Source organism: Haliotis asinina, chromosome 10, assembly GCF_037392515.1.
Source record: "Haliotis asinina isolate JCU_RB_2024 chromosome 10, JCU_Hal_asi_v2, whole genome shotgun sequence".
Lineage (NCBI taxonomy): Eukaryota > Metazoa > Mollusca > Gastropoda > Lepetellida > Haliotidae > Haliotis > Haliotis asinina.
This window is the reverse complement of record NC_090289.1, coordinates 27,417,135-27,433,468: the sequence shown is the minus strand read 5'-3', so window position 1 is coordinate 27,433,468 and position 16,334 is coordinate 27,417,135. Positions and strand designations below refer to the sequence as shown.

Below are 16,334 nucleotides of genomic sequence, written 5' to 3'. Positions count from 1 at the left end.
GCATGCTGTCTTTAATCCCACCACAACTCCTACATTTCAAAGTCATAGTTAAAAGTAGGAAGTTTGAATTCATTCCGATGTAATTCTCAACTAATGATCAGTAATTATTATGACAAGACTGCTTTCCAAAGAGGTGGGGAAATGACCAGGCAATAATATTCTCAGGTGGGTAAGTCCAAGTGGGTAATCACCCTGCACCCCTCCTCCCAGAATGCCAGAATGCCAAAATGCCACCTACACCTTGTAACAACAAACCAATTTGGTATTTCCTGGAACAGTGTTAGAAAAAGCAAACATGCTTTTTTTCTCTAGAAATATAACATGTTTGAAAAAAAAGAACAACCTTAAGTTAATTAATAGAATTGTTTACTCAGTTCCAGTCAATCTTAATCTGTTAATCTCAATCTGTTAATAATTACTACTAGCATCAGAGATTCTACCAATATAGATTCCGACTGCCATCTCTACTAGCAGTATCGGAGACTCAACAAGCAGGACTCCAATCCCAATCTCTACTGGAGACTCTGACCGCAATTTCTACCAAACTGCAGTCTCTACCTTGACATACGTATGTCTTTTATAAGTTAGATCTACTACAATATTTCGCTGTTAGTATGATTACTATTGAGAAAATCCTGCATGTTTTAGCATCTGAAAAACAATGGATATGTACAATAAACACTGTCAGTTGCTATTTGCATTGAATTTCACTAGTTTACGTTATTTTCCAGAGCGCAACAGCGGATTTGTTGATGACTTATTTTCGATTTCATGAAGGGGTGTGATCACAGTTCAACTTTTTTTAATGGGAACCATGGATTACCCTGAATCTGCACTATCACGAAGTGCGTTATTGCAAGGGATGACTGTACTTGAACATAAATACCATACAATTTAAACTTGGAACAGTGAACAAAGACACTGCTTTTCATGCTAATTTCTAATCTTGTAATTGTGAAAAAAGACTTCAAGTCTTCAAACTAATAACACTGAGCTGCATCAACGTAAGTATGTAGCTTGTTGCATGGAAAACCCATGTTCAAATTGTTAACTGTATGTCCAAGTTACTCAGTAAATTGTCACTTCCAAAAAAAGATCACAAAGCAAAGAGTGAATACACTTGATTCATAACCATTTAAATCTTTTGAAGTTATCATATAAACACTTGAGGTGCAACGACACAGCAATGCTACATTGGATTCCCATAGGAGACTCACGATACCATATATAACTGTTTTGCAATAACAATACTGTTCCAACACCAGTTCATGCTTCATTCCCTAGCTTTAGACGAGCAGAATCTGCACAGCGCCCTTTAAGATTATGTTTATCCCTTACGGTATCTCAATTTGCACATAACACAAATGATTTAGAGCTGCGATTCTACTGCAATAAAGTGAAAAAATGATGAACTAATGAAACTGCACGCAAAATGAAGTCATGATATCTGGATATTTAACAGTGGTTGATGATGAGTCTGGAACATACCCCGAAACATATCAAAGAATAAAAGAAGATGCAATGCAGACAATTCCATATGTTCATCATACAGCATTTTCTAAAATACCAATACAGCAGGTTACTGGTTCTAGAGAGCACAACTGAAACACTGAATCACTGTGACTGAAATCTTTCAAGAGCTTCCACACCATAATACACAAACTACCAACAAACAAAGATAAAAACATTCATAGAAACCTTTCTCAAGGACCTTAACATAACCCACAACAATAGTAGTACTGCATGAAACTGAGCAACATCAACGATTTAGCATCACCGAAAGCTTTTCAAATAAATAATTAAGGGTTGCCCGATTCAAACACCACCAATTTCCAACAATGTACACTTAACAAAGCATCATGCAAGTTACATGGCACAGGGAAAGAAGTTGTACAAGATTTATTCCTGTTTGAAATAAATAACAGTTAGATTTCACTATACCAGGGCTTGAGTCTCTGCAAACTGCAACTGCAAAACTGGGCCCCGTTTCACAAAACTCTCGTAAGCCTAAGGTCTCGTAACTTTTCTCGTAACATTCCTACTTCCTATGTTACAGTATAGGAGGTACGAATGCTACGAGAAAAGTTACGAGACCTTAGGCTTACGAGAGTTTTGTGAAAGGGGCCCCTGGCAGGGTATTTTTTTATTCTAAGATGTTACATCTACATTAACCTACTGCTCTGAGAATGTTTCTGAGAAAGAGTGTATAGAAATAATATGAAATCTTGGTTTCAAATATGAAATTAATTCTGCAACTTTTAGTCACAAATGCACATCAAGTTCAGATCTGTGAGGTTTTGAAATACCTAACAAATTTTCAAACAGGCACAAAAGCAGCTATTTGAATCAGACTGAAACAATAAGAAACTGAGTCCCCTACCAGTTAAGTGAGCATTTATGCACAAAACCAAGAGTGATTATTAAATGGTTGCTGGAGAAAGCCTCCAAGGGGTTAAAAAAGGCCATCAAATTGCTGACAAGGAGCTCTTAGTTGTTGAGGTCTTGACACCATTCACATTACTCACTAAGAGTAACAATAACTGGAAAATACATGAGACTTAAGTACCAGATGATAAGTATCGATGCAACAAATCCATTATGCAGTAGATATGACATATAGCATAAATATTGAATCCTGAGTATGATGATTGGCTAATGAAAACAATAGCTAGTCAGCAGTTGGTGTATTGTTCATGACATTCAGTGAAATCCTTAGAAATGTTTGGACCATGCTGACTGTAATAGTTTATCACAACCATGGCCAGTGTCCACATACTCCCAAATTAAACATATGAAAGTGATAACTGTTACCCTGCCTGTCCTCGGCCATATTCCCTATTGCACATGCCGTTTTGTTGAACATCACTCCATTTAGAAAATTCATGCATAAACGATTTCAGTGCTTGCAATCATATTGAATTCATAAAAGAGTGCAGTTCAATTCTCTGACTATGCAAACGACTCATAACTGCCCTTATCATAAGATAGTTTGTAATGGTTCTTGGCAGGTTGTTAATGCCACACTCAGCAATATTCCAACAATACGGCTAGAGCGTGTAAATAATCAAGCCTGGACTAGACAAGCCAGTGATCCACAGAATGTGGATCAGTCTACTCAATTGGAATACAATGACCACGTTTGTAAAGGAGAAATTTGAGATATTTAGGGCAAATATACAAAGACTGTGGGAAGTTCAAAACATTGTACTCACCATCATTTTTCTGTGGTGTCGTATGTCCTATTGAGGACCGACTACTCTCACTCTCATGTCTCTGACGCCGACGCATAGGGTCCACAGAAGAGTAAGGATAATTGTTTTTTCTATGATCCGTATAGCCCTCCTTGTATGCTGAGTTATCAGAGGTGGAGTTCGCCCTCTGTAATAAGTTACTAGTCCTAAGGGAAGCTGTGTTCGACACGTCTTTAGAGTACACAATTTTGGGTCTGTCTGTTGGGGAGAACTTTTCAGAGTGTTTGACAGAAGAGTCTGAATTACTTCGGGGGTATTTGTCTGGTCTCTCACGTTCCCCACTAGAGGAATGTTTTGCCCCGTCACTGGCTGAAAATGGAAAAGCAACAGTATCAGATAACCAAATTCTAGTGGTGTAGGTAACAATAAACAGACTCGTTTACCATTCACTTGGATTAAGAAATTATTCTGCAAGAACATCTGTCTCACAAAAAAAAAAGAAAAAAAGGTTCAATGATCAACATATGACTGTCTGCCCTTCACAGTTAATTTGATGTGATCAGTACACAATAACCAAACCCTGCAATGCCTGTCACCTGTGACACTGCATCCTTGGCTTTAGTTATGAGAGTTGGAAGTCACGAGCAGGAATGGTGAGTTAGTCATTGTGTACAGGCCTAAATATAGACAGATATATGTATATATCTGTTTAACAAAGTCATGCATGTCTCATTTGTTTACAACCCTGGGGAAACTCACAAGCATGCATGTCAATTACAGTGCAGACAAACCAAGAACCAGAATCAAGACGAGATGAAACTCAAATCGATACTAGCTTTCTGGCATGGCCATGGGATGTAACTGCAATGTCAACCTATCATTAGCCCATTTATATATTAAAGCAGATCTATCACCATTTGTAAGAAATGAACTCTAAGTGAAAAGTTCTAAATTACTGCAAAAGAAGATTCAAAGTGTAAGACATCCCGAAAAGTGACTAATGAGTGAATGGGTTTAGTTTTATGCTGCACTCAGCAATATATTATGACGGTGGTCTGCAAATAATCGAGTCTTGACCAGACAAGCCAGTGATCAACAGAATGAGCATCAATCTATATAAATGTGATACAATGACATGCTGTCAACCAAGTCAGCAAATCTGACTGCCCATTCCTGTTAGTCATCTCTTATGACAAGCATGGTTTACTACAGATCATTTCTAACCCAGATCTTCACAGATGGTGACCAATGAAACCATGGATTCCCTACAAAGACATACTTATTGAAGTGATTTTTAAAAAGGATGTAAAAGAGTAAAGCAACCACTCACCTCTACTTGAGGAGGTTGTAGAGGAGGATGTATACGGCTTGCCAGGAAGCCGTCCATCCTTTGATCGGCTGTTGTCTGGGGTTCGAGGGCTGAAATCAGAAAGACAGTGTCAAAACCAGTCTAATCAAACACGTTTTGCTACAAGGAAATACATCAGCACAAGGTTTCACACTGCACACAGTAACATGTTATATTTGGGATTGTACTATCTCAGTGAAGTACAGATTCTGTACTTTCTTAATGACACTGTGTATTTAATGGAAAACTACCTGCATAATCTGTTATCAAACATGTCAACATGTATTTTATACATTGTGTACATGGGATAAGTATTTATCCTGGCAATATAAATGACTGCTTGGTTTGCACTGGCAAATGAATAATAATACTCCCTTACATTCCAGATATTTAGACATTAAGCACAAGGTCTATCCATCATCATACTGTTGGCAGTGATGGTACAAGTCCCCTTTCAACTTTTCCCAGTTCAGTTCTTGTGGTCTGATTAAATACCAGAATGACACCAGATCACGACACCATATTGATTTAGATTGGTTTGGTTGTTTAATGCTGGACTCCAGTTATATGGTAGCAGTCTGTACATAATTCAGTGTGCACCAGAGAATCCAGTGATCAACATCATGAGCATTGATCTATGCAACTGGGATATGTTGATGTGTCAACAAGCTCTTACCACAAGTATGGGTTACTGAAGAACAATTCTAACCTGGATATTTGTTGGTCGTCAGCTTATGGAATACTCTTTTGGTCAATGATTAAGAGGGCATTTTACCTATCAATCCATTCCTTTGGCTTTTCCCACTGAGAGACTTCAGTTCTACAGTTGTAGTAGTATCGCTTCTTGGATGAACTGATGTGTTCAGACCAGTCTCCAAACACTCGTACTGCCGACTTCTGAACCTAAAAGGAGATAACACAAAAAGACATTATAGACAAAATTTTCAAGCTATTTGTAAAAGAGAACACTGATGTAATTCTTACTGATCACTGTTCAGTTTCACTGGACAGACTGGCATGAACTAACCTCCGCTCTGTCCTTGGTGTCCTTCTGATCCTTTGTGACATTCTTGAAGGGTCTGTCGTGATTGTTTTGACTGCTGCTCCCTGCTCCACTGTAGGATTGTCCATTCCCCCCTCCCCCTCCTCGGCTGCTACTGGTGCTTGTGGACGATGACATTTGGTGGTTGCTCTTCTCCCACTGACCACTGGATCCACCTGACGTCAAGGAACAAAATTTTTAACTAAAAACTTGGCTTTGTAATTCCATTTAACTATCTCCTCATGAACTCAGTGATCAATGTGTTAGAACCATAGTGATCATGCTTGTCTCTGTTCCGTTATCTGGTTTATACCAGACACTGATTAGTACAAAGTAGTTATGTCTGGTAATTTCAAAGGTTATCAGTCATCATGTCTGGCTTATGTGAAAATCAATTTTCTAATTACCTCTGTGAATTAAATATTTCCTTGAAAAATTACAAGGAGGTGTTATTAAAAAAATTAGCAGTTTTGGAAATCCCCTTGCTAAAATCAGCAGCACTGACACATTGCTGTACCGTCAACATTTCTGATTGGTTGTTAGGATGGAAGGTCTTGTGCACAATGACAATTTATGGTGTGATCACTTGACCGGTAAAATTTACAAATGACAGATATTTTAAATGGTAGCCGGTCACGATGTAAAAATTCTAGCAGAAAGACTGCTTGCACGACAAATACAGAGAAGCAAGTGCCTTTGTTCAAGTTACTTTCAGAAAATGAAAGGTATTCATAACACTAATGCAAATCCCCCTTAGCCAACATATGAGTACAGTCCAAGTCAAACTGGCTTTGTAGGTGTTTCCATAAAAATGCAAGGTAACCACAGCCCTAAAACCACTTTAGTCTCAACATAAGTGTACAAATGAATTGGGGTTTGTTGAAGATGCTGTCAGTAACCGCACAAATTCCACTAAAGTCTGAATACATAAAAAGTACAGTTCACTCTACCACCATGTATAGTGCAAAAAAAATAATTGGAATTGAACTATTACAGCTAAAAAGTTTTAACGTTAAATGCTGTAGCACTGTAATTAGGAGTGACTATTGTGGGAGAAATAACTGCTGCGACAATGACAGTCTACTGCAACAAAATCTACTGCGACCAACTATTGCAACAGATTCTCACTCCTTAAAGTGTCTCATCTGAAGTCATTTCCCATATAAATGAGCAGATTATATGAAATGAAAAGATTCAGCCTCATTCAATAACTGGCAAGAAATCTGAAATCCTGAATACGTAAACAGATAAAACAAATTTATTGTTCTTCACAATTTCAAACTCTTGAGTCACACTCACAGGCTGCGCTGCTGTCGTATGTATTTAAGCTGTAACGGGTGGTTAACTGTTAATCCAGAATGAATCTGGTACTTTCCGTCTTTTGCACTGCACTTTTATTAAGAAGTGAAATATTGAACTATCAACAGTCATAAATACTACTGTATCAAAGTATCATTAGTTTTTCGCTTCAACCATCAAATAACTGCCACTGAAGACTTAACATCCATAGCCATCAATACAGCACTAATTGTAATAGTTCAGGGCAAAAGTGTGCTTTATTACACTATAAATGGTGGTAGAGCAACCTGATTTTCAAAAATGCCAAATTTAATACTTACTGACAATAAATCGAAGTCAGAAAACAAACAGAAAAGGGAAAGTGTTTCAGTGACCTACATCAACAATGCTCATATTGGGCAAACTGACTAGTAGTGACATGCTCTTCTATGGACCTGTTAGCCCCGTACATTAAGGGGCACGATAGCAGAAAATAATGTTTATTAAATTAACCATATGGGGCAACCTGAACATTGCACTTCTACTACCAATGTAAGTTTAGATCAGCACATGCATATGAAGCTGACTAGTCATGCAACATTCCATGGATGCATTGTGGAAATGTAAACATTATGAATGCTGCTGTTACTTTTTCATTGTAAGTTGAACTGAGACATAATATCAGTCAAAGAAGAAAAACAATGTTTCCACCAGTGATGTAAGAACAGTGAAGCAACTGCAAACCAAGAAATGGAATGCTACAGAGTAGTTTACTGTAGGAGGCAATGACAACTGACATGCACTGTGATGTCAATTTCCAAGGATCTCTTTGATTTGAGGGGGCAGACTAGAATGACATCAAGACATAGTGACATTATGCAAAAAGAGTACATAATCATCTGATCTGTCATCAACTATCACTTAAGGAGTGGATCTACATGTTTATTTCAACTGCTACATGCTTTAACTTGTAAAGGACTTAGTCCAGAGAATGGACGCAGACGAAAAATTCATTGCCTCCGGAAGGATGCAAAATATTATTCATTGCACCCACAACACCCTTATGACTTTGTTCAGATTTTGGCTGTTTCTTTCTGAGCAATAATGTGAATCATTTCATACATCAATATGATTCATTCCCATCTCTCAATGAATACCAAAAGGAACAATTCTCTACACTGTTACTTCACAGGACCCTCTGTTTGCCTGCAGAGGACCCTTGAAACTAACAATTATGGATCCCTGGGATTTCCATGTCTTTGAGTTGCGACAAAAATGTGCATGTTGACTCAACATCAACGTCAACCAAATCACCAAGTACAACCACTCAGTCTATTTGTCTGCCTGCTACATCCTTCATATTTCGATAAATACATAAAATAAACCATTACACAACTCTCTAAAATCAGAAAATTTTACCTGAAAAGAATGAAATAACATGATCAAACCAGCTGAATAATTTTCCAAATATTTTGACAATCACTGTTGGAAAAAAAAAGCCTTTTTGAGCAAACATTTCCACAAAAAATGAGTGAAAACAGAGAAAGTGTTACATGTGACAGTTTGTTTCATTTTGCGTAACAGATAAGAGAAGCAATATGTGATTCAGGATAAGGAAAAATAACATTAGATAAACATGATAGTTGTCTGCTTACCTCTTTTCTCTTTATTCCTCTCAATATAAGAAGACTTGTTCTGATATCGGGGACTCGGATGGCTGCCAGGGACATCTTCTCTGGCTCGGTCATCATGAGAATCCCGTCCACCTCGCTCGTATCTGTCGTTAAACAATCCCCCAAGACCTTTGGACTGATACTGCATGTTCTGGGAAGAGAAGAGGTGAATACAACCTAACAACATTTTAAACGAAATATCAGATGCATCACAAGTGTCAAACTGACATGGGAGGAGAACCAAAATTGATCTGGGTAGTTTGATGCAGTAACTAAAATAACAAAATCATCACATGGATAGACAGTGAGTAAGTTGTGTTTATTCTTACACCATTTTGAACAGAATGTTGGCTACACTACATGTGTGAACTTCATGTAGGAAGAAATCCAAAACTGACATCAGTTTCAAGGTCAAAAGCAACCTACAACACATCCTCTTACATGTAGGACAAGAAGCAGGATATTGGTTTGAACAATGAAAAAGTATTGGCTCATGATTTCTGTTTCAAGGTCAAAAGATTTTTACCCCACTAATTTACATGGGGTGCTGAAAATAACAGATCATACTTTTTAATCCACTATTTTTCTGACTGAAGCTTTAGGTTCAGTACAAGAGATGACTTCATAAGGAAAATTAGTTGTCGTAGGAGCAATTATGAAAATCCTACTTTGCTATACCTACTTCTACACTGTATTAATATCATACACCAAGTGCCTGCTTAAAATTTTTTGAATTATTGTCAACTCAAAATGGAAATTCCTATTTCAAATCCAAACATGGACTCTCAAATTGGTGGTCATATTCTGATAATTTGTGATTTAAGACAAGAATTATTATTATTATTATCATTATTACAATGAAAAACAATAAATAAAAATATCAATAAAATTACAAAGTATAATAACATACTTGCTGACTATTTACACTGGAACTGATTTCTCACAATGACACAGGAAAGATCTATACATGACACATGATGAAAGAGCAAGAATTAGCCATGAAACATCATGCAGAGGGTAAAATAGTTGTTAGCAATAATGTGTCATGTTTTCATCTTCGTCCAACTTCTAAATCAGAACACATCAGGAAAGATCTACATGTATATCCTCTCTGAGACAGGAAGGTCATTTCAGCACTTTCAGTAACATTATTTGACAATGATACTTTTCTGATGCTTAGAAATTGAGTGAGTGGGTCTGAGTGAGTGAAAAAGTGAGATCTTATGCAGGTTTTAGCAATATTCCAGCAAAGTCATGACAGGGGACACCAGAAATGGGCTTCACACATTCTATCCATGTGGCAAATCAAAGCCTGATCCTCAGCACCGAGCAGCTGCTAAAACCACTATGCTAACCCACTCTACCCCAATTTTAACACGCAAACACATCAAACTGATTTTCAAACTTTCCTCTTTAAATTTCAGGTTATGCAATAACAGCCTTATCACTACAAGTTGAGTACAACTGTGTTACTGCCTTTCAAAATACACGGTAAAGCTGACGGCATCATATAACAAAGGCCTGAAATTGTTTCCCGTAATGCAAATTTCTATAACAAACAGGTAAACTGCAACATATACACTATTGTCAGCCCTGGATAAAACAAAATGCAGAATTTCACTCAAAATAGTATAAAGCAATAACTGCTGTGCATGATTATAATTGAGATGTCTCATCTTAAATCAGTATTTGACATAATATTAGACCTTAACATAATTAGTTTCTGATTTTTAAGCTCATGAGCAAGGCCTTAACTGTCATACCTCCAGCAAAATCACTGTTCCTCGTACCAGCAACAAGCCATCAATTAACTTTCCTCTATTTGGCCAAAAGATGTGCCGAGTAACCTGGTCATGGTTATTGAACAACTAGCACCAAGGGGGTCAGGTGTCATAATTAAATATAACTGTAACATCTCCATGATAATGTTTTGATGGTGCATTGTTAGTTGACCTTCATGTACATGTGACACAAATATTTGCAACAGTGAGTATGGTTTAGGCCACCTTTAGCAATATTCCAGCACTGTTATGACAAGGACACCAGATGTGGGCTTAACACATTAGATGAAATGAACCTGTGTTTTTCGCATTTTGAGCCAATGCTTTAACCACTGGGCTTCCCCTCCACAACCATATTTTGAAAAAAATAACAAGTCTGATGTACCTGATGACCTGATCTACTTCATTCTTGGAAATATCTTCCATGGATAGTACTTTGGGAACAAATACTAACAGAATATCTGTGTGATCTTTCAGATAACTATTTTGATCTTTCCAGATACAAGAACATATAGACATGAGTTCATTCTGAACTAACCAGATAAACTCTTGTAATAAAAAAGTTTTGTCTAAATATGCTATTTCTCTTCCCTATGACCACTATGTATTTGATCAGTGATAAATAAGAAATCAATCATGGATGTTCACCGAGGCAAGCAGCTGATTGTCAACAAACTGCAATCACAAGTTTTCACTTCTTTATGTAATTAATCACTAAGGCTGTTAAAGCTCACTAGCAAATTTGGTGAATCAACTTCATGAATTCAATTCAGTATTTGTAGTCAAAAGGACTGAATATCAGAAAATACTCATGATTTTCTTATGGGAGTGTTTTGTATTTGAACCCTTACGTCCTTTTCCAAAGTGAGATATGCAAGAGTGGAGTATGTACTAGCCTTGCAGTAGCACAAGTCATGTTAGTTTGCTAATGATGTGCATGGTACTGCTGATTATAACTATTACATACCAAATTTTAATATGGGATCACGGATAACTGCTGTGATAAATTAACACTGTCAATACAGGACCACATATTGTGCATCAAGCACTAACTAAAACACTGCATTCACGATAATACTTCATAATTGTTACCCAATATTTGTGATACGTATCATATTCACCACACAGTGTATTCATCGCAGCCATATTAATAACCAAAAATATCAGGATTGAATTGCAATGAAAGGCAAGTAGACTTGCCAGTTCATGTTTACAATGTTAAATCAATCACACTCAAATTCAGTATCTTACTCTATTAGAACACCTCAAAGCACAAAGTGCTTTACCTTCATATAAGATTGTATGAAATGACACCTGATTAAACTTTGAACATACAGTTGAAATGAACAATGTTTGCATTCTTAAAACCAGTCAGGTTTGTCTTCTTATAGAAACCAATTATGTTCAAAGACCAATTCTGTTAGTAAATTTGTACCTTTGCGAAAAAAACAAAACAAAACTAGCATACATCTCAAACGCTCTAACCACATAAATATGGGTGGTAATAGCAGACTATACAAATGACAGCATGTACAATATATCAAAACTATTGCAGCATGGAGACATGATTTGGGTACTCACAATCCTGTAAGTATTTTCATTCTTTACTAACAAAATAAGACATACATTCTACTTGTCTGCAAGCTCTGTCTGCTTATAGCATTACTTCAGAAACCCTGTCACAGCTGAGCTGATTATAAACCTCATGTGACACAACCTCTGGTCTTGACAATTCCATTATGCCATAGCATTTGGACTAAATATCTGATTTCAATAATACTTACTTCAATCAAGTTTGATACTTGATAATGTTATATTCAATAACGTATGGTAGAACTGCTGTATCACAACACTTATCTACAGGATACTATGGTATCCATGATGACTACAAGTTACAATCCACATAAACACAAATTCTTGGGTTAAAACAAATACATCTTACATGAGTCAAACTATACTTAATCAAAAGCAGACTGCTTTGATTGCATGGATCATATTTTCTCTGATCACACCGATCTTTCTGTCTTTGCAACAGTTTCATTCAAAAAGAAGAAAAATGACAGCATTTGACTTGCAGCTGGTTCCATGAAACTAATGACAGTTTTATGCTGAAGTCAGGTGTATCGTACTTATTCACAGCATGATATAAAGGATCAAGCCTGATGATGACAGATGTTGATGATGCGATGATTCAAGGTGTTGACATATTTCAAATGTGAGACTTTCAGTTTACCTCATCCAACAACCTGATTCATAATATCAGTGAATACTCATTAAACCTAGTGACTGAGACTGTTTCAGCCTTGAACCCAATTGGTCAAGTAGAAATAAGCACACCTGCCAAACCTACTTGCCTGAAAAGTGTATTCAAGGTCGCTAAAATGTGTATTCTAAGGTGTAAAAGTGTACAGTCTCATAAGGAACATAATCTGGCTACTCCCATTATGTCTAACTAATGCGCAATATTAATGTCTGTTTGGCAATATGTACACAATACACATACTTGGCTCTTTAAGTTGACCCGCTTATTCCAGGGATGGAAGCATATTTCTCAGTAAACTTTAGATCAAAGGTTAATTTTTGGATTATCAAATCCGGGGCTTTGTCACTGGTTTGGGTCAGTCACGCTGCTGCTATTCGTAAGCAATCAGGTAAGACTCGGGTATGCATGTTGATGGCAGTGATGAACAATATTGGAAGAACAGACAAGGACATTTTCAAGATGGTTAATACTAAAAGTTGGACTACAGTGTGGGTGAGTGAGTTAAAGATTAAATGCCACACCAGCAATAGTTGAGCCATATAGCGACAAGAACAAAATCAGCACATTTTGTAAATAACTGTCACACACAACAGAAAAATATTAGCAATGTGGCACATAATTCAAATTAAAAAACTAATCTCTTCCAACTATAAAATTGCAACTCAATATGCCAGATATTAACATTAAAACAAGGCCTATCCACCACCAATAACTAAGCCATTTCACTGGGGTACTATAGTGTGGAATGAAATTATTTTTTGACAAATATAAGACGCTTGGTGTACTATCTGTTATGTGGGTGTACAATCATATTTAATGGGAAGAAATCGTACTAAATATGACAAAATATGCCAGGTTTGAATAAGGTATAAACCTACATACAGCACCAAAAGAACAGACCAAAATGAAAATTTATCCAAACCATTGGGCACAACATGGGAAGTAATGAACGTAGATCTACATCTATCATGAATTACCACAAGTTCTAAAAAGGCATGTGGGATTCCTTCCATGACTTATCACTGTTAACTAAGTTACCAAATGCCCACATTATGAAAGGAAGGCTGAAAACATATCACCTTCTTTGACATTGTATTACAGCTTTCAACCCTTAAGAACTTAGTAAAAAGAAAATTACCAAACGGATATAGGAACAACACTTGTCAGTAATTAAAATTACACTGAACCTTACTCCAAAACAGTGGTTAGGGGAATTCTGACCGAACAGAATCGCATCATGAGAACTGATCCAAGCAATAATGATGACATGAAAAAAAATGAGTTAAAGATGTAACTGATCCATTAAGTCACCTCTTGAGACAAGCTATGGTCTGACCTGAAAACACCACCACTGTAGCGCTGCTAAACCCAACATGACATGCTGCTGTGTGCATGGAAGCATGTTTTAAGACAATTTTGAACGCTAACTTAATGGAACTGCTGAAGGTTTGAACTTTAAACAAATTTCATGCTGATTATTCTAACAAAGGATATGAATCTAATTCTAATGACATTTAATTATAATTCATCATAATATTGCGTATCATTTGATCAGAACTGTTGTTCCTCTGTGGTCCTCTACAGAATATTTGGCATTTACAAGTTCTAGATGATATCTTGTGAACATACTTGTTGTACAGTTTTCAGATTTTAGTCACAGAAGGTTAAGCTGTCTTCACTACTGACAGTAATAAAACAGACGACATAGAAGAACAGTTTGATAATGACACTTTGAGGTGAATGTTTTTAAGCCATTTATAGCAAAGATGGCATTCTTACATCATCAGGGCTCCAGATATGTTTTCAACATCAGGAGTGCATACATCTTATTTTTTCAATAAAATATACTGGAAAACACAAAGAGTTTAAATTACTGAAGGGAATTTAATGGTGTATCAGTAATCATGTGTTTCATTTCAAATAGGCACAACATTGCTACTCTTGTGTAAAGAGGTCAATAAACAATAACACAACTCTTTGTCAAATGAATATGTCTGCATATGATTCTAAGACTGTACACCATTGCTGTGGTGTGCCTGCTATGCTTTCTAAATTGATGCGCATCTTCAGAACATTTTGGATCATGATCATTCACTGACTCATAATCTGTACTTCCCTGAAACTGTGATACTGTTTGGCCTGATGTTGTTATGGCTTTTGGTGCCAATAACGTAATTCGATTCAGAATACCCAACTCAAGAACGGGATCCAACAAGCATGATCCACATGAACTGCACTGAAGTTGCTATTGTTGTTCAAAATCAGTTCAGAAAGACATCAATTTACCTCCGCTGAACCAAACACAAAAATCTTTTGGACTTATAACTTGACATCATGGTCATATTGAAAATCCTTCAGTTCATGCACACTCAAATGTAAGTAATAGTTCTAATAATCTTGGAACTACACCACAGAACTTACATGTTTCTTCTGTTCATAATATTCTTGAATGAACAGATGTCTTGATCTGGTTAGACATGAATTACCAATAAGCATTCCAATGCATATGATGCAGGAAGACCAGCACTTTACAACCCATGTGCTCATCAAGACACCTGGGTCTTTTTTTCAGAATCATCCACACTAGATACTTCCAATTTTTTTAACATCTGATACCAAATATGTAATAATCTCCCAAAATATGAATATAGCTGCATATCTGTCTTTATATCAACTTTAGTTAAGAGATATCAAGACTTAATTGAGTTCACAATACGCTCATTTGAACCCAAAATATGTCATTCACTTTTTGTCAGTTTCCAAATACCTGGAACCACATAATATGACTGATATACCTTTGGGAATATTTGAAAATCATCTAAAATGTAAAAACTAGTTTGAAGTTTCTATAATTTGCAAAACATGGGCATATTTTTATTGACACATTGCTTTGTCTGACCCCTCCCATTCATTATTCCTTTCTTTGAACCTATCGACCATTACCTGATGCAGATGGGTGTCCTTTCTGTCAGCAAACCTGCAAAAGAATAAAATCGACATTATTACCTTGCAATAGTTGCATATAAACCTATAACTGTGGAATTTTAACGGTTTCCTGAGAAAATTTGACAACAAAGATGGCGGACTGCTCCTGGGGATTTTGACAAGTGGACATTGAAGGGAAAGATCATTACCCATCATTGAGTCTTGGTTGTTTCCTTGCATGCATTACCATTAATGCTACTTAAAAAATAATGTTTTGCAATGCAAAGAAACGTAAACTCGCTGTTTTCGTGAGTTTTTGGGGCACCCTACGCGTCTGCATTCGACCCATTTGACGCCATATTACATCCGGGACTTTCAACATTTTTGACACTAAATTATTATCGAAGACAATAAATTTTATAATCACAACTCACTTTGACTTTTCTAAGTAATACATAGCTTCTCGTGTATCTCATATTAAAATAACTTTCAAAATGAGTACAATTATGGTCATGTGACTCCCATTGAGCGCCGCAGTGCGGTCAAGGTCACATTGACATTGGACGAGGAGACAGCAAGTGTTTAATATCTAACTTTTTTCTTGTGGTTTTTTGGTTATTCACAAATCGTAAACGAGTTGTGCGAATAGTTGAAATATTCATGCGCATATATATTTGACTTTTGTGTTAATGTTGTCTTTGTTTTTAAAGATAAGTGGAAGAATTTCGATTCTCAAATCAACACCTGCATTTTCGCTTTCCATCATCAATCTTCTCCTTTTCAGTGTTATTTCGTAGATTTAGAACTGTGATAATTGCTGTGCAGTCATCTTG

The 16,334-nt window shown here is 36.5% G+C and overlaps 1 protein-coding gene across 1 annotated transcript in view; it reads right to left on the bottom strand.

Moving 5' to 3' along the window:
- Positions 1–15,878, bottom strand: part of LOC137297657 (WW domain-containing adapter protein with coiled-coil-like) — a 28,385-nt gene extending 12,507 nt beyond the window's left edge. The window contains exons 1-7 of the mRNA XM_067829561.1: positions 15,711–15,878; positions 15,520–15,553; positions 8,515–8,683; positions 5,567–5,757; positions 5,315–5,442; positions 4,522–4,610; positions 3,213–3,560 (exon numbers count right to left, since the gene is read on the bottom strand). Coding sequence (XP_067685662.1) covers positions 3,213–3,560; positions 4,522–4,610; positions 5,315–5,442; positions 5,567–5,757; positions 8,515–8,683; positions 15,520–15,553; positions 15,711–15,751 — 1,000 coding nt within the window. The 5' untranslated portion in view covers positions 15,752–15,878. The remainder of the gene's footprint in view (positions 1–3,212; positions 3,561–4,521; positions 4,611–5,314; positions 5,443–5,566; positions 5,758–8,514; positions 8,684–15,519; positions 15,554–15,710) is intronic.
- Between the last annotated feature and the right edge of the window lie 456 nt (positions 15,879–16,334).